Source organism: Astyanax mexicanus, chromosome 20 (assembly GCF_023375975.1).
Source record: "Astyanax mexicanus isolate ESR-SI-001 chromosome 20, AstMex3_surface, whole genome shotgun sequence".
In the NCBI taxonomy this organism is placed as follows: Eukaryota; Metazoa; Chordata; class Actinopteri; order Characiformes; family Acestrorhamphidae; genus Astyanax; species Astyanax mexicanus.
Window position 1 is genome coordinate 39,328,392 of NC_064427.1, and position 19,336 is coordinate 39,347,727.

Consider the following 19,336-nt stretch of genomic DNA (forward strand, 5'->3'; position numbering starts at 1 on the left):
GCAGGTCTGGTGTGTATGAAGTCCAGTACGTCAGTGGTGGAGCTGGTGATGCTGCTGTGCTCGCAGGTACGACTTACGCTGGAATTAAGCGGAGATTTATTTTATTTCATTTTTTTTTAAGATTAATAATCAATCATATGCTCTTTTGAGTTATTAAAAAAAATGTGATGCCTGATACAGTAAAAAGAAAAACAAATGAAATTATTAAGTATTATTAAGTATCATAATATCTGCTAAATGTTTCGCAAAAATACATTGAAATATTGTGATATTATTTTAGGGCTGTATGAGCCATTATTATCAAAAGGATAATTCACACTGGTTTAATTTCTTATTATATATATATATATATATATATATATATATATATATATATATATATATATATATATATAATTTACTTCTATTCTGGATATATGGAGTGCATTACTAGTTCCATGACATGTTGGATCATTTATTTATGTTATAATCTGAAAATCTTAATTAGGGGTGTGCTGTATCATATAGGCTGTCATAATATTGCCTGATAAAATGTAAAATGTTTTTTTTTTTTTTTTGCAGTAGTGCATTATTGAAATCATTAATGTTTCATTATATCGCCAAGAATATAGTTAAAACAAAAATACCCTGAAATATTATGATAATATTTTACATCCATATCTCCCACCACTATTCTACACACAACTCTAAATCTAACGCTATCAAAAACATGGAACATGGATATACAGATTAAGCACAGTGTACTTAAATGTTAAGATTATTTATGTATTATTTGCCTAAACAGTGATATTTGTCTATATAAGCAACACTGTTGTATTGCTGCCTCTCTGTCTTTGTATATGTGCCTTAGTCTTCATTGAGTTATATTAGACTAAAGACTGAAGTGAAGACGAATTTATTGAGAAAGTTCTAAAAAAAAAAAAAAAAGACAAAAAAAAGCATGAATTGATTTTTATATTCATCTTAAATAAAGCGCAAATCCTCCAACACAACAGCCAGGCATTATACAGTTTCCACCATCATCCCAGACAGAAAATCCAACATTAATTGGCACATAAAGTCTTTTGTTGCATATTGTTAGGTAACACTGTATGGACAGAAATCTTGGGACCCTGTCCTATTTATTGTTTCTTAAAAAAATCATCTTTAGGGAAGGTTTTTACTCTTTTTTCAAGCATAACTGTGAGAATTTGATTGCATTCAGTGACAAGCATCAGTGTGATCACCGCCCCACTTCGTCCCCAACTTCACAACTCTTTCCAAATACACAGCTTTGGAAAAAATTTAGAGATCCCTTCAGTTTCTGAATCAGTTTCTCTGATTTTACTTTTTATAGGTTTATGTTTGATTAAAATGAACATTGTTTTTTGTTCTACGGACTACGGACAACATTTGTCCCAAATTCCAAATAATAATATTGTCATTTAAAGCATTTATTTACAGAAAATGAGAAATGTCTGAAATAACAAAAAAAAGATGCAGAGCTTTTGGACCTCAAATAATGCAAAGAAAACAAGTTCATATTCATAAAGTTTTAAGAGTTCAGAAATCATCAATATTTGGTGGAATAACCCTGTTGGCATCATGTTCTCCTCCACCAGTCTTACACACTGCTTTTGGATAACTTTATGCTGCTTTACTCCTGGTGCAAAAATTCAAGCAGTTCAGTTTGATGGTTTGTGATCATCCATCTTCCTCTTGATTATATTCCAGAGGTTTTTAATTTGGTAAAATCAAAGAAACTTTTTTTTTTTTTTCCAGAGCTGTATGTAGGATATGGAGCACCAACCATCATTTCATAGAACACAGCTCCACTGCACCACAGCTCAGTATAGCATAAATATTTCAAAAAATAATCTTTCCAAAATAATAATACCAGCATAGTAATGAAGCTGATCCTTATTCCAACCTGTCCTTAGTACTTCAGCTTTTAACCTGCCCGCACTTATATTAAACATATTTTATTAAATGTATTTCATTTTTTTAAAAAGGCAAATACTTGCAAAGTCTTTGATAAGCCTAAATTTATATAGTTTTACATCTTCACAAGCACGGCAGATTATATTCTAAAAGCAAAGTAGCACCCGCGCTTACCTTAGACTGGATCCATTTTACTCTATATTTTGTCCCATAGTCCCATTTGAAGATGTTCTCTTCAGGACATCATCCAAAAGATCTGCGCTGGTATATAAAACTTAATAAAAAGTCTAACTCTTTAAATAAGACTTGAGATGTCATCCTCAGATCTTCCTCAGTTGTTTGTTCAGCAGCAGAACTTATGGTCTATGGTCTGTCCCACCCATGATGCCCCCGCCCTGCCACTCTATTCCCGTTATCCTTCCTGCCCTCATCCCCCGTCAGCACAGATACTGTTACACTGGACGTCCATTAGCTGCTCAGGGGACGAAACCGAACCCAAATTATTGATCTGCAGGAAGAGGGTGGTAACTGAAGCTTCCTCTGATGGGCCTTCTAGAACCATCAGCAGCTCTGCCTAAGTGCATCCTGCCCCCACTCACTACCCCCATCCCCTTCTCTCTACCTCTGACATGAACCTGGCAACCAGCCGATCATCGATATGTCTGCAATCTTACAGCACATTGCCACAGTCTCACTGCGACTGCGCTGGAGCTGCAGACGGATTGTCTTTCAGTGCTCATATAACTGTCCTTCCTCTTAGCTGCACATGTTTTAGCATAGCATTGTATACTCTGGACTCATGGACAGATCTGCAGAGTGTGGATTGGTTACCACATACAGTATTACCTTTATTTAATATATGAATTAAAAAACATATTATCAAAAAATAGAAGCTCATTACCAATGTAGGGAATCCCTTTAGCAACGGTTCCTATTTCCTCAAAAGAAGAAAACAAAATACTTCATCTTCTTGTGTTTTAAAAGTTTGGATACACATTAAATTTAGTAGTTGAATTAAAAACGTTATCATCAAAAATGTTATGATGAAACTGGCTCTCATCAGGATCATCCCAGGAAAGGAAGACCAATAGTTACTTTTTGTTGCTCAGGATACGTTTATCAGAGTTAACAGCATCCCAAACAGTGTGACAGTGTGTCGTTAGCGATTGGATTATCAAATTGCAGCCAAGAGGGGGCACTGAGTGGTCCAGCAGTCCAAAGCGCTGCCACTATGAGCGGGAGGTTGCAGGGGTTATCATAAAGCTGCCGGCGCTCAAAGGGAGCACAGTTGGCCCTGCTCCCTCCGGGTGGGTACAGTAGATGGCGCTCTCTCCCCACATCCCTAAAGAGTGATGTCTGCAGCACAGGGCGTCTGTGAGCTGATGTATCAGAACCGAGTCGCTGCGCTTTCCTCCGAGTGTTAGTGCTGTAATGCTGCTCGGTAATGCAGCATCAGCAGCAGCTCGAAAAGAAGCGGTGGCTGACTTCACATGTATCAGAGGAAGCATGTGCTAGTCTTTACCCTCCTGGTGTGTTGGAGCATCACTAGTGATAGGGGGAGTCCTGATGAGTGGGTTGCGTAATTGGCCGTGTAAAAAAAATTGTTCTCTGTTTGATCATTCATAGTTAATGTTAAACATGTTCTGTGTTTGTTTGCTGTCTCAGGAGTGGCAGAACTCCATCCAGAAGAATGCAGGACTTGCCTTTATTGAGCTCATTAATGAGGGCAGGTAAGAATGTTATTTATATATATACGTACATATGTATATACGTATATATATATATATATATTGTATAGTTGAATTGTATTGTATATATATGTATTGTATAGTTTCTGTCATCTGACTGCAGTGTTTGTGTTTCAGGCTTTTGTGTCACGCCATGAAGGACCACATTGTTCGAGTAGCCAATGAGGCGGAGTTTATCCTCAACAGACAGAGAGCCGAGGACGTCCACAAGCACGCAGAGTTCGAGGTCTGTGTGTGTGTGTGTGTACAAATTTAGATAAAACATTGAAATATTGCAGTCAGTTGTATTTTATTTTTTACTTTTCAGTGAAAATTCACATCCATGCTGTTTGATGGTGTTTTTTGGGAGTCCAGTTAGGAGTCCATTACACTAATCAATCCTACTAGAAATAAAGGCGTGGATGAGTTTCTCCAGGTCTGATTTAGACAGAAAATCTCTGATCTTATTGATGTTCTTGAGGTGATAAAATGCTGATTTGGTGACGGCTTTGACGTGACTGTTAAAAGTGAGATCAGAGTCCATTTGTACACCAAGATTACGCACTAGTTCTTTAGATTTTAGGCTTTTTGAATCCAGATAGGCAGCTAGTCTGTGCCTCTCATTACTATTCCCAAATAAAATATAATTTTAACGTTATTTAAGTGCAGAAAGTTTGGAGTCAGTGGCTTATTGCTAATACACAGCCCTCGTGTGTATACACGTGTGTGTATTTGTTTGTACAGTAAGTGGCTGAAACACTGTATAATATCCTCTCTGGGATTAACGACGTGTTTTCTTGTATTATCTTCTCTTTGTTAGTCGAACTGCGCTCAGTACGCAGCAGATCGAAGAGAGGAAGAGAAGATGTGCGATCACCTGATCAGCGCTGCCAAGCACAGAGACCACGTCACCGCCAACCAGCTGAAACAGAAGATCCTCAACATCCTGACCAATAAACACGGAGCGTGGGGCACAATGTCGCAGACGGGGTTCGTACGGGTTATTTATTTTGAGTATATGTATGTATAAATGCTTTCAGCTCACCCCCAAATTTGACATATTACAGTAACTGCTCAATTAAATAAATAGGGTAAACATACGGTGAAGAACATTGGTATTTAAATTGTGTAAAACTGACACCAATAAATCCATAATTCCTGCTTTTTACTTACTTAATAGTATTTTGTTTCTCAGTAACATAGTCGCATAGTCACTGTGAAGTGTGGAGAATAGTTTTACGATATATTAATTATCGCTTAATCGCAGTTTTGAGATATCACCGTTATCATTAATTTACCACAGCTGAAAGGTGCTGGAAAAATGTAAAAATGGGCCTTGAAAGTGCTTAAAAGTGCTTGAATTTTACCCTGTGAAAGGTGTATGAACCCTGCACAGAGCTACACACTCAATATCACAGTCAAGCCCAGTACTAAAGTCTTTAAAGCAGTACTGACTGACTGTGTACAGTAATTAATTTCATTAACTCAAGTTACTGTAATTGAGTAGATTTTATGAGTAATTTGTAATTTTTAAAGTAGTTTTAAAATAGGTAATTTTACTTTTACTCAAGTACATTTTGACACAAGTAATCTACTTCACTACATTGGAAAACTCCCCATTACTGAGTAAAAAATTAGATGCTGGGGGGAAAAAATACTAATTGTCTGAATAAAAAAAAAATTGAGTTTTGTTCTCCATGTTCGCGCAGCTGAACTTTTCCATGCAGTGATTATTATTACGGTTAGCGGGAGAGATGCTGTGTGAATCAGCTGTGCTCGAGGGAACCGGTGTTCTGTCGAGTTATGGTACCCATCAATATACGCTTCTTTACGACACTGCACATGTGCCAACCAACATTCTTTTTTGTATGATTTCATGTTTTTAATGATAATTCTTTTTTTAAGTTTTTATTGGGAACATTAAACAGTCTGCTTAGATGTTTAAAAAAACATGTAAATATGAGTTAAAGCACAGCAATGGCAAGTTAAAAATATAATAATGAACTGGAAAACTATAAAATTAAAGTTTATAGTCGCCTATATGACCATAACTTTTTAACTTTTTAACAGTGAAATAAAAAAAAAAAATGGATGATAGAAACCTATACCACTTGTTCTTGAAAATGTTTTATTGGGGGTCTAAACAAATACTGCCTGAAAGATCCAAATTATTATGTGGAATAATTAATAGTTCATTAAAAACAGTTTAATTTATGATTTGTTGTACTTTTTTTACATCAAATAATTAAAAGTAACTATGTAACTTTTACTCAAAGTACATTTTAAATTGAGTACTTTTTTACTTTTACTCGGGTAGATTTTTAGATGGGTACTTTTACTTTTAATTGAGTAGAATTTTAGCAAAGTAAAGGTACTTTTACTTATTTACAATTTTTCAGTATTTTTTCCAGCTCTGTGTTATGACTGCTTTCATAAGCTGCTCATCTCTTAGCCAGGCTGGGACTGTTGGAGATGAAATCTTAGCATCAATATTAAACATAAAAAAACTCTAATAAAAAAGAATTACAGTGCAGCTCGAGGAGCAGAAGAGGATTGAGTTCTGTTTTTAAGGAAGTGTGTTTATGTAACCAGTGTCCACTCCTCTCTGCCCCCTTCAGCCAGCTGCATGATTTCTGGCGTCTGGATTACTGGGAAGATGACTTGCGCAGGAGGCGGAGATTTGTACGCAATGCTTTTGGCTCCACCCACTCAGATGCCTCACTCAAAGCTCTGGAGGACTATGGTTAGTGGCTGTATTGATTTATTTAACTCTCCTCGTGTTCGAACAGCTACAGGCTCTGGAAAATGCAGCACAGCCTAACACAGAATGAAGCCCCACACTAATATTTAAAGGAATTAGACAGTATGCAGAGAGTCATCATTTTGTACTCACATATTGTTATGTTGGATATTTGTTCCAGATTAATTGTTAATAATGAAGTTTTACTGATATAGTTCCACCTGGAGAACAGCATCAGATCTAGAACACACGTTCATATGGGAACATCTGCTTCTTTTTACCATGATACTTAATTTTGTTAAGTATCATGTTGGTGCCACTATAAAACAATAAGGCTACCTTTATAAAGGGTTTATAAATGGTTTACAATTAGTTTATTAATGGTTACTAATTAGGTTGTAAATGCCTTAAAAATCATTAATAATCAGTTATAACACATACTTACAAAGGGCAACAATGACCTGTTAAGGCCCTGTCCCACTGCGATTGCGTCTAAATATCCACTAATCAAATCAAATCAAATCAAATTTATTTGTATAGCGCTTTTTACAACAGGTGTTGGCACAAAGCAGCTTTACAGAAACATGATTACAGGACAAAGAATCAGGCAAAACATTAAACATAGAATATACATAATACAGAACCCCCAGTGAGAAACTCCCTCAGAGCTGCAGGAGGAGGAAGAAACACTGGGAGGACCAAGACTCACATTTAAGAGGGACCATCCTACCACTGGTCAAACGGCTTTTAAATTAATTTTAAAAAGTCTTTCATACATCCACATAGGTTTTATATATTCAGGTGTATAGCAGCTCCACTAATGGCTTATAGAGTAAGATGGACGATGAGCAGCTGATCTGTGGTGGTGGTGGAGAAGAGCTGACTTCAGAAACTTCCAGTCTGGCCAGACAGAGGACATGAGAGCCTGAGGGTCCAACATCCATCGGTATCGGGTCAGACAGGTGGGCGGTCAGTAACTCGGAGGAAGCCAGAGAGATGGAATTAGTTTTGACTGGATTTATGTAAAACAGAGAATATAAAACATTATCAGAGTGTGATTATTGATCTAATGACTCCGGCAGATCTAAATAAAACAGCCTAACTAAAGGCAGAGAGCCAGAAGGTAACATAGACATGGAGGCTCCCTGAAACACTGGCATCCACCCACTCCACCGTCCACAAACCTGAGTGACCGTGTGCAGTGGGAGAACAACAGCACCAGCATCTCAGTTTACCCACAATTCCCTCTGTCCATGAACCCCTGAATCTGCAGCCTTATCTAAAGGGAAAAACATTAATTACGTCCACTAAAGTACGTCCAAATTTCAGTGGAAGCAGTTTAGTGGATATTTAGTGGATATTTAGATGCAATCTGGACGTAGTTTAGTGGATATTTGGTCGGCTCCGTCCAAGTGGATGTAGTTTAGACGTTGCCGTCCACTTTAGACGCAAAAGTGGTTTTGGTACCTCCCAAAATTTTTCGGAATAGACGGCGACTAATATGGACGTAATTTAGTGGATATTTAGACGCAGTACGAACGTATTTTAGTGGATATTTGGACGGCACGTACAGATGGACGTCGACGTCCATAAAAATATTTTTCTGGCATCCATCGCTTTACCATCAGCCGGTCATACAGTCCAAACTCCACCCGGCGTACAATCCAAGGCCTGACCCATACAGTCCTCTCCTGCTGCCGACTCCTCCTCCTCCCGGTCTGGTCCAGCACATGGAGGAGTATGTTCTGCTGCTGCATCATCACTGCAAGGAATCTGTGGTCCATGGTTGTGTAGAAGAGAATAGATGTGCTCTCTCTTGTAGCTCAAGAAGAAATGATGATTCACTAGAAAAAACAACCATATATAGTTGGAAGTCGACGTACAAAAAGTGGAAGTCGACGTCCAACTTCAATTTAGACGGAATATGGACGTAATTTGGACGCAGCGCGTTCACTCAGTGGACGCAGTGTTTTCGGATAAATTTGGACATACTTTAGTGGATATTTAGACGCAATCGCAGTGGGACAGGGCCTTTAGTATTATCAGCTTGTAGCCTGCTGCTAACGCCGGCTAGCACTGCTGGAGCAACATTAGCATTACCCACGAAACACTAGCTCTTTCACCGTTTACACCCCAGTATATCAGACTATAGCTTGCTCCTAACCCTGGCTAGCACTGCTGGAGCAGCATTAGCATGAGTGCAAGCTCTATTGCCATTCAGAGGTGAGTATAATCGGCCTATAGCACATTTACCATGCTAAAACAAGTTACGTGGGACGAACCACTAGCTAATCTCACCCTGGATTACCGGAACACTCAGGGTTCCTCAGTGTAGCTCTATCAGGCATTTACTAGTGCTAGCGGTTAGCTGATAATGATAATATTGCTGCACCCAGCCTTAGTGGAAATCTGGAAATCTTAGCTTACTGTAAATAAATGGAAGCACTTTACTCACCTAAATAAACAGTTTTTAGTAGAGAAATCTGTGTAGATTAACACCCAGCACTCGTTTGACGTTAAAAGAAAATGTATTTTAAAGAATTACAGTTTTGTTTATTTCGCTTAGCTTAACTTTACAGGTTTTGCTGCTAAATTAAAAGGAAAATATGGCGACACTCCTTTGCACTATTAGTGTCGCATAATGCACATTATAATACGATGTGCCTTATAGTGCGAAAAATACTTTTTTTATCTTAAATAATCAAGTATTTCTGCCGCTTGTAATTTGACCTCACAATTTTTTTCCCCAGATTTCAGGTTGTTGCTTAAAATAAATAGGGATTTTGCTCTGAATTAAATGCAAGACTAACAGCCATCTCTTTACTCTGTATTTAGCTCCTGAGGAAGAGGAGAACAAGAAGTCGAAGAAGACGTTCAGGAGCCAGTCAGTGGTCAGTCAGAACCCGGAGACGGAGCTGATGCTGGAGGGAGATGATGATGCAGTCAGTCTGCTGCAGGAGAAGGAGCTCGACAATCTCGCAGGTATCTCACATTAATGCCAAAACTCAGACTACACAACATTTTTGAGAGAGCTCTATACCAGTTTTAGATTAGTCTATGGTCAGTCATTGGTTTGATTCATCAAATTTACAATATCTTATTTCAAAAGGTGGGCTTGATATAAGTGATGCAAAGTGATACAAGTGATCTGTAATACACCACATTAGGCACTAATGGTCAAATTTAAACAATTTAATTAAGATATATTTGTAATGCCATCTAGTGGCTTTTTTTGGTAGCAGCAGTGTGCACTATTAAAACAGCAATGTGCAACATAACAAAATAAATAATAAAAAAATACAGGAAAAGTCATGTACAAAATAATAGAACTTTAATAATTAGAGCCTTAACAAATTGAACTCTATCCTACTATAACAGTCACTAATACACCAAGAAGTGTACAATATTCTTAAGTGAGGTTCTGTTAGATGTTACATAACTGTTTATTGTGCACTATTAGATCTAATAAAGCCATTATTAAAAATATTTTTCTGCATAACAGACTCCTAATTAAGCACCAATAACACTTATAACACAGAATAAAGCCTAATAATAAGTAGTGAATAAATCATTTACAAATGTCCAATTAAGGCTGTATTATTAAGCAAATAATAAGACATTAATTAACACTCCTTAAAATAAAGTGTTATCCAAAAGTTTGTACGTTTTATCATGTTTCACTGCTACACTCCATGTCTATTTCACACTGGATTTCTCTCCTTTAAAGCTGTTCTATCAACAGGTTGTGATGTTCTTGTATCTTGTATTTGAGTTTGTTTTTATTTTTATGTGTTAATGTTTGTAAATGTACTTTGTTTCTAGCGTCTTTTCGTCCTCGAGTATTTACATCCCGAGGCAAGTTTCCTCCTGAAATCCTCGGGTACCCTAACAAGCACAAGAGGCCAAAAGCTTTTTGAGTAGAAATTGCTCTTGAATCTGTGTAGAGTGTAGAGAGGCGTCCTCCACAGCTGCGAAAGCTTCTGCTGCTACTGACGAGAAATTTGCCATTCAAAAGCTGATTCACTAAATGAACTAATTACCGGCTGCACGGCAGCCGCACTCATCAACCCTATTCAGCGCCTGACTGTGAATAACACGCTCAGCTGATTTAAACTTGATTTGATCAAATTAACAGACTTTATTCTTGATGTTTTTCGTGGTTTTATATGTAGTGTAATTAAATAATTAACAATGATTAGTGTTTGATTAGAAAATCAAATCATTCTACTGACCATGTAATCTATCCACTGTCTGATATGTCGGAAAGGGGTTTATGACTTGATGGTAAATCTGTTCTGGTCTCTTTCAGGTCCTGTGGTTCTGAGCACACCGGCTCAGCTGGTGGCTCCTGTGATTGTTGCCAGAGGAACGCTCTCCATCACCACCACTGAGATTTATTTTGAGGTGGATGAAGAGGATCCCGCCTTCAAGAAGATTGACGCCAAAGTGTGTATCTCTCCTAAACATTTTGTTTTTACACCAGTTTTCAATTTAAATTATAGTAAAGAGTGTAAAGTCACCAAGCAGTGCAAGATCTGTTGGGTTAAAGCAGCATTATGCATCATATTTCCCTTTTAAAGTAAGACCTTCACAATCCTCCTGATGCTCTACTGGCCTGTAAAAGGGTGTATGGCATCTCTATCATTTCCTCACTGGGATCAAAATGTTACTACTGCAGTATAAAACTCACTGTTCATCTTTGGTTATGTTTAGACTGTACGCTCAAATCTGATTTTTGTTTGGAGTAAAGTAGGATGATTATCTAACATTCTAATCTTACTAATTTTTTTATCGCTGAATGCTAGGGGTGTTACGATTCTGTAAATCCTTGATTCAATTTTATTTTCTGATTTTAGAGTCACGGTTCGATTTGATTCTCGATTTTATTTTTTATTTTTTTTTACAGCAGAGAGGCCTATGCCAGTTTTAGATTAGTCTATGGTCAGTCATTGGTTTGATTCATCAAATGTACAATATCTTATTTTAAAAGGTGGGCTTGATATAAGTGATGCAAAGTGATACAAGTGATCTGTAATACACCACATTAGGCACTAATGGTCAAATTTAAATAATTTAATTAAGATATATATGTAATGCCATCTAGTGGCTTTTTTTGGTAGCAGCAGTGTGCACTATTAAAACAGCAATGTGCAACATAACAAAATAAATAATAAAAAATACAGGAACAGTCATGTACAAAATAATAGAACAATTAGAGCCTTAACAAACTGAACTCTATCCTACTATAACAGTTAAACATGAAAAATAAGACTTTAAGATTTTTCGGTCCCTGAGAATGAGAAGTTTTTTTCTTTAATAAAGATATATTATTAACTTTATCTGAGAGAAAGATGCTCCTTAAGGTACCAAAACTATTAACATATTTGAGGCTAGACAAAACAACTGTTATTTTTATATTTTCTTTAAGTTTTTCTTTAAGAAGATGAGAATGTCCACATTCTCTGGAGAAAGAGCTGCTCTTTCAGCAGTCACAATGTCCGCGGCGTCGCTACAGTGTGCTGCACCATTAGTGTAGCTTAGAGGGAGGGATCGTCCATCCTCTTTTTGACTTCGAGGCTCCAGACCATGACATAATTTCCATCGATTTAGATGAAATATCGAATTCGTGACACCCCTAGTGAATGCAATCTTAAATAATCTAGGAAAAAGCCTTCAGAAAAGCTGGATAGACCCATTTTTAAATACTGTTTATTTTAAACAGGTATCACATGTCTGTAGTTTTATAAATGTTTTATGTTTAATGTGTTCAGGTGTTGGCGTACTCTGAGGGTCTGCATGGAAAGTGGATGTTCAGTGAGATCAGGGCAGTGTTTGCCAGGCGGTATCTGCTGCAGAACACGGGGCTGGAGGTCTTCATGGCCAACAGAAGTAAGCACTTTAAAAGCACTTTCTCACCGTATGCCACCGTACATCACACTAAAACCTATTATATTATTAAATAACACAACCTACCAGACTCGCTCCAGTGACTGGATCACCTGGATCACCCTTCAGGTACTGAGAGTTTTAACCGAACTGGTAAAATCTGCTTTTAGCTACAGAGCAGCAGCAGCGAGCTGGAATTATTCACTACAGGAAACTCTAAAACTCTAAAGCTCACTGGAGTCACTAAATCATTTTAAACTCCTAGTTTCTAACCACCTTCAGACAGCCTGCCACTGTTTTAGCTCATTTTAGTTTTTTTATGATCTTTGGTATGTTTTAAGTTTCTTCCTTTATTTTTTTTTATTTCTTTATTTTTTTAGTTTTTAATGTTGGTTTGTTTTAGCTGTTTTTTTTTTCACATTTCTTTTTAGATTTTTTCTTTTCTTTTATTATTTATAGGTATTGCTTATTTATATTTTACTCTTTTATGTGTTTAGTTTGTATTTATTCATCTGTAGTTGAATTTTTATTAGTTCTATTACCTTTTTTACCTGATTTTATGATTCCTACTCTTAAATTATTATTTTTACCTTATTTGTTTTATATCTTAATAATTTTAAAATTATTATCATTTTTTTAAATAATTCTTATTTAGTTTAGTTTTTTATGTTTTGTTTCTTACTTATTTTATTCTATCTACTTTTGTTGTGCTGTTGTTTCTGTCAATCCCTTCCCTATGTAATTAGGCTCGGCTGCATTGTAAATAAGGGCCACCCTCACTGTACTCCGAGTTTAAATAAAGGTTGATTGATTGATTGAAGACTGAAATGTTTTAACATTTTAATGTAAAATATTGATTATTGAAATAATACTTTTCCATCCTTCATCCTACAAACTGAACACTGTTTTTTTCCCCACAGCATCAGTCATGTTCAACTTCCCGGATCAGGCTACTGTCAAAAAGGTGGTGTACAGTTTACCCCGGGTTGGAGTGGGCACCAGCTATGGACTCCCTCAAGCAAGGTAGAACGTGACCAGTGTTTATAATGTGTATCACAGTAAAAGCTCTGATATAGAATCAGGTTTTTCTCTCATTTATAAAAAAAAATACTAAAGAAACAGTAAAAAAAAAGTGGTGCTGTTTCGAATCCCGTTCATGTAGCTTGCCATCAGCTGCAGGAGACCAGAGAGAGCACAATTGCAGTTTGCAGCACTTTTAAAAGAAGCGGTGTCTGACTTCACATGTATCGGAGGAGGCATGTGTTAGTCTTCACCCTCCTGCTGTGTTGGGGCATCACTAGTGATAGGAGGGTCCTAATAAGTGGGTTAGGTAATAGGCCTTGTAAATTAGAAGAAAATATAATAAACATTTGGGAAAAAAAGGAGGAAAGAAAGAAATAGTACAAATTCCTCAACATACTTTTTATATCTTTAGTTTTTTGCTAATAAACACAGGACATGGACAGTAACTGGTACTCTTTCATCTCAGTAAATACATGACTAAAATGATATACATAAAAATTCTGTTTTATTTTCAAACTAGACGATGTGTGTGGAAGGGAACCACAAGGTGTTTAATTAAATTAAATTATCCTTAAATAGTTTTTTTTAATTATTTTAGTTATCTTTAGTAATTTCAGTATTATTTAGTCCTGTATAGGTGCGAACAGTTGAACACCTTGACATGCTGTAAGTGGGCTAAGAGATGTTTTTAGGCATTTTAGGTATTAAAACAAGATTATAGGCCTTATCTTATACCCCGCCAATAGTCTAATTTTAATCCTTTCACCTGCGTTGTTTAAATTGTGATGGAGCTTACAAATATATATATATATATATACAGCGATGGGTGTGGTGGCCTGGAAATGAGATGTGTTCAGGTAAATTTCTGGCATATTGCTCTCTGGGAAATGGTAAACAAAAGTGCGCAACTGACTGATTTGAACCCTGACAACAGTAAACAGTCAGCCTTTCATTGCTATCTTGGCAAAACAGGTGTGTCACGCACGCTTAACGTGCAGAAACCCCGCTCGTTACACACACAGAGGAACACACAGGATTTTGCAGACCCAACTTTTACATCAACAATAAGTAGTATAGAAAATAATAGAACATTGCTATTCCAGTAAATGACCTGTTCACGCACCTTCACAGCTTGGACATGCACCTCTGCGGAGAAGTGCAGAAGAGCTGCCCCATTAAAATGTCAATCTGCCAAAGTCAGTGTAGTAGTTTTGGTGTAGTAAAACATGATAAAAGAACTTAACTTCGTTGAATAGCCCTCCTCCCCTCTCCTACAGCTTTCTGAGATCTGGTAATCTGGTGCTTTTTGCCCAGCACTCTGTATAACATGCGATTCGGGGCATATTTTGCCCTGATAAATTGTTTTTACACTGTTATTCAGACTCAAAGTAGCTCCACACCCCCTTGTAAGAATCTGAAGAGTCCTGACATTTAAAATGAGGCATTAATAACTTTAAAATTGCATAAGAAGCTTATTAAAAAACAATGTTTACATTGTGTAAACCCATAGCGCTGGCTTCAACACCGGGATTGCTTATGACATAGACATATATACATAGACTCCACATAGCCTGCGTCCTGGTGTAGCAGCCTTCTGTTATATTAGAGGAGTCAATCACGTGTCCTCAGTGTATTTATTAGTGCTGAAGAAGGGTGTTTAAAACACCTTTAATAATCAATACTCCAATACCAAGTTTTACCCGATTTCCACACGGTTTGGTTTGTTACAAACAGCAGAGATGTAGTAATGCTTCAGGATGAGTTCACACATTACAAACACGTGCTTTCATGCTGTAATACTTTGCACTATGATGTATTATAATCTTTAACAAAGACAGGCATATGACGCTTCCTAAATTAAGCTGTGCAGTGCTTGGGTTGACTGATTGCCTATAGATCAGTAAAATAGGGCCCATTGTTACTTTAATAAAGTTAATTTCAAATAGGACATGATCAGTTCTGACTTTGTGTACTTTGTGCTTTCTGTCAGCAGTGGAATGCCACCTCAGTATATAAGCTATTTACACATTCTTAACTCATCCATACTGAAGATATGCAACCAATGGAAGTCCAACCAAACTGGGCAGTTTGCTTTTAATGTTTAATCACTATGTGACTGTTGTTGATGTATATACTCCGTCTGCAGGCGTATCTCCTTGGCCACACCCCGGCAGCTCTTTAAGTCCTCCAACATGACACAGCGCTGGCAGAGGCGGGAGATTTCCAACTTCGAATACCTCATGTTCCTCAACACCATCGCAGGTGAGCATGCACACCGTGAAAAAAACAGAATATAGACAAAACATTAGTTCTGTGATTATAATCCTCCATATGGGAGCGCCGAGTGGTCCAGCGGTCTAAAGCGCTGCCACTATGAGCAGGAGGTCGCAGGTTTGAACCCCGCTCATGCAGCTTTACCATCAAGCTGCCGGCGCTCAGAGGGAGCACTATTGGCCCTGCTCCCTCCGGGTGGGTACAGTAGATGGCGCTCTCTCCCCACATCACTCCTGGGGTGATGTCTGAAGACAATAAATATGTAAAGCATTATTAACATAAATAACGAAAATAAACTAAATAGAGAAAAAAATATAATACATGAAAATTAATCAGAATGTTGAGTCCTCACTGAAATGCTCACCTGGAAAAATGTGATTGGTCAGGATGATCCCTGCACACGGTAAAAAAAAAAAAAGTATTTTGACAGATATGAAGGCTAATTTGCATGTTACATCCATGTTGCTGAATCTAATATAGCAGAAACAATAAAACAAATGAGCACCTTATACAAGAGAAGCTCTGTGACGGTTCATGACCTGAAAACAAAATCTAGAACAGTCTTTTTATCAGCAGACTACATCCTGTTCCAATCACAGTACCAGAGTGGAGAGGCAGTGTTCAGTAATCACTCCACCTCTCCACTCTCTCTCTCTCCTCTGTGGAGTTTTCTATTTCCCCTTTCCACATCTATTACGTGTTCTTCATTCTTACTGCAGCATATTTATTTTTATACAGTTTAAGTGTATAAAGTGTGGTTTGGTAATTGTTTCTCTGTGTAAACCCCTGCCAGGTAAAGGAGTGGTTCAGCAAAAAAAAATAAAAAAAATACGAGATTTGTACAAGATTTGTAAGGCAAACACGAGCTATGACTATGAAATTGACTATGAAACTATGAAAACTATGAAAAATCTAATTTTTCATAACATAAAAGCGTTTATCGCTTTGTATTGATCTCTGTCGTCTGTTCTGTTGCACGCCCTATTTGTTGTTGTTTGAAGCCGAAAAAGTGATAAACCACTCAGAACACCACAGAACGGGGGAACAGGAGACTGAATGCCAATGTTTCCAATGTCGTCTCCACATTGGGCCGTGACACATGTGGTTGAGTGTAGGGGTGGGCAATATTATATCGTATACAATATATTGTGACAGAAATATCATGATATTAAAAATCCATATGGTGATAATAGGGCTGTTCTGTCTTAAAAGTAGTCTATTATTTACTGTGAAGCTTTAGGTGTATTTATTGTATAATTGTTTTAGTTTGCAGTTTATATGCATGCACTAAATATTCTGCAATATTATTTGCTGCATTATATTATTTTATGCTATATTATTTATTTTGCCACATTATGATTATACTATTATACTATTATACTATATTCCTGAAATGAATTAATTATTTTAGTTTTCCTATATCGCCAAGTATATCGTTATCGCAAAAATACCCTGAAATATCGTGATATTATTTTAGAGACATATCGCCCAAGCCTAGTTGTGTGTATATATTAGAGGTTTGGATGTGTGCTGGTGCAAATACTGCTTTAAGTTTGTTTTCCAAAACTCCTAATGAGCCACAACAAGAGCTTCATTTAGTGTAGTTTTTCTAGTTCTATGATAGTGTATACTATGTGCATCAATATGCAAGGTTGTACATATATACAATACATATTTTAAGTATATTAAAAAAAAAAGCTGTTGGGTAAAAAAATATATATATATTTTTAAATCTTTTACATTTTATTTTATGTACAGTTGAGAGTAATAGTAATCAGTGAGTTGTTGCAGCTCTGGATTGTATATTTGACCCATGTTAAGCTGATTCACCTGTTTATTCACTTGTATTTCTGCGTGCAGGGAGAACGTATAATGATCTGAACCAGTACCCAGTCTTCCCCTGGGTCCTCACCAACTATGAGTCTGAAGAGCTGGACCTCACTCTACCTGGCAACTTCAGGGACCTGTCAAAGGTACATTCTGAAGAATTCATCACAAAAAATCAGCAGCAACACCTATTTCTTAGATCATGTTTTTGTTATTGCACTCAATTCTCTGGCACTTTCTTTCTCTCAGCCAATCGGAGCCCTGAATCCGAAGCGTGCAGCCTTTTATGCAGAGCACTACGAGACCTGGGAGGAGGACGGTACCCCACCACATCACTACACCGCCCTCTACTCCACGGCTGCCTCCACCCTACTGTGGCTTCACAGAATAGTGAGCACCTACGTCCTAAACTATGACCTGTACACTGCTTACACTTCTACCTTCTGTCGTGTACTACATATACACATGTTTCACAACTGGTGTGTAAATTGACAGAACTACATACAGTAGATACTAGGGGTGTCACGATTCTGTAAATCCTCGATTCGATTTTATTTCTGATTTTAGGGTCACGATTCGATTTGATTCTCGATTTTCTTTGTTCTTTTTTTTACAGCAGAGAGGCCTATGCCAGTTTTAGATTAGTCTATGGTCAGTCATTGGTTTGATTAATCAAATTTACAATATCTTATTTCAAAAGGTGGGCTTGATATAAGTGATGCAAAGTGATACAAGTGATCTGTAATACACCACATTAGGCACTAATGGTCAAATTTAAATAATTTAATTAAGATATATATGTAATGCCATCTAGTGGCTTTTTTTGGTAGCAGCAGTGTGCACTATTAAAACAGCAATGTGCAACATAACAAAATAAATAATAAAAAATACAGGAACAGTCATGTACAAAATAATAGAACAATTAGAGCCTTAACAAACTGAACTCTATCCTACTATAACAGTTAAACATGAAAAATAAGACTTTAAGACTTTTTCGGTCCCTGAGAATGAGAAGTTTTTTTCTTTAATAAAGATATATTATTAACTTTATCTGAGAGAAAGATGCTCCTTAAGGTACCAAAACTATTAACATATTTGAGTCTAGACAAAACAACTGTTACTTTTATATTTTCTTTAAGTTTTTCTTTAAGAAGATGAGAATGTCCACATTCTCTGGAGAAAGAGCTGCTCTTTCAGCAGTCACAATGTCCGCGGCGTCGCTACAGTGTGCTGCACCGTTTGTGTAGCTTAGAGGGAGGAATCGTCCATCCTCTTTTTGACTTCGAGGCTCGAGACCATGACATAATTTCCATCGATTTCGATAAAATATTGAAATCATGACACCCCTAGTAGCTACCTACCCAGCTAATAATTTTTGGTTGTTGTTTTACCTGAACATTACAGTTAACATTTTTATTTAACCTTTGAAACGTTTCATAACGTTGCTGTAACGTTTCTTGTGTCAGTGTGTTTTTTAGTTTTAATTTTTTAGAAACTTTTATCATTTTCCATAACGATCCAGCTCGGGATGTTATGTGAGAAACCTTCTGATCACATTATGAGGCAAAGCAATATTTCTGTAATGTTACAGGTCACCTTTCCGTAACCTTTTCAAAACGTTGCCAAACGTTCTTATAATGATCTCTGTTAGCTAGGTAGCTAAGACATTAGCTACAGTTGCTCAAGTAGAGAGCATCCAAGTACTGAAGCATATAAGCTTTTTATTGAAATGGTTTGTCATATTGGTACTGAATAGCTTAACTACCCAGCTATAATATTAGCACATATTTAGCAGTAGAGAACTCCCAAATAGCAAATCTGATATTTAATAAAACAGCTAGCTACAGTGTTTACAGTGAAACCCCAAAAAAACATGTTAGGAATGATCATTTTATCTTTTTTTTATAAGGGCTTTACCTTAAAGCCTCTTTTTTAGCAT

The 19,336-nt window shown here is 36.9% G+C and overlaps 1 protein-coding gene across 10 annotated transcripts in view; it reads left to right on the forward strand.

Annotated features, from left to right (window-relative positions):
- Window positions 1-19,336, forward strand: part of nbeaa (neurobeachin a) — a 314,222-nt gene that overhangs the window by 276,495 nt on the left and 18,391 nt on the right. For all 10 annotated transcript variants that reach the window (XM_049468902.1, XM_049468904.1, XM_049468903.1 and 7 more), the window contains 12 exons: window positions 5-66; window positions 3,586-3,650; window positions 3,786-3,894; window positions 4,468-4,637; window positions 6,266-6,390; window positions 9,223-9,369; window positions 10,697-10,833; window positions 12,159-12,276; window positions 13,194-13,296; window positions 15,443-15,558; window positions 17,431-17,543; window positions 17,647-17,787. In XM_049468902.1, the coding sequence (XP_049324859.1) occupies window positions 5-66; window positions 3,586-3,650; window positions 3,786-3,894; window positions 4,468-4,637; window positions 6,266-6,390; window positions 9,223-9,369; window positions 10,697-10,833; window positions 12,159-12,276; window positions 13,194-13,296; window positions 15,443-15,558; window positions 17,431-17,543; window positions 17,647-17,787 (1,406 nt within the window). The remainder of the gene's footprint in view (window positions 1-4; window positions 67-3,585; window positions 3,651-3,785; window positions 3,895-4,467; window positions 4,638-6,265; window positions 6,391-9,222; window positions 9,370-10,696; window positions 10,834-12,158; window positions 12,277-13,193; window positions 13,297-15,442; window positions 15,559-17,430; window positions 17,544-17,646; window positions 17,788-19,336) is intronic.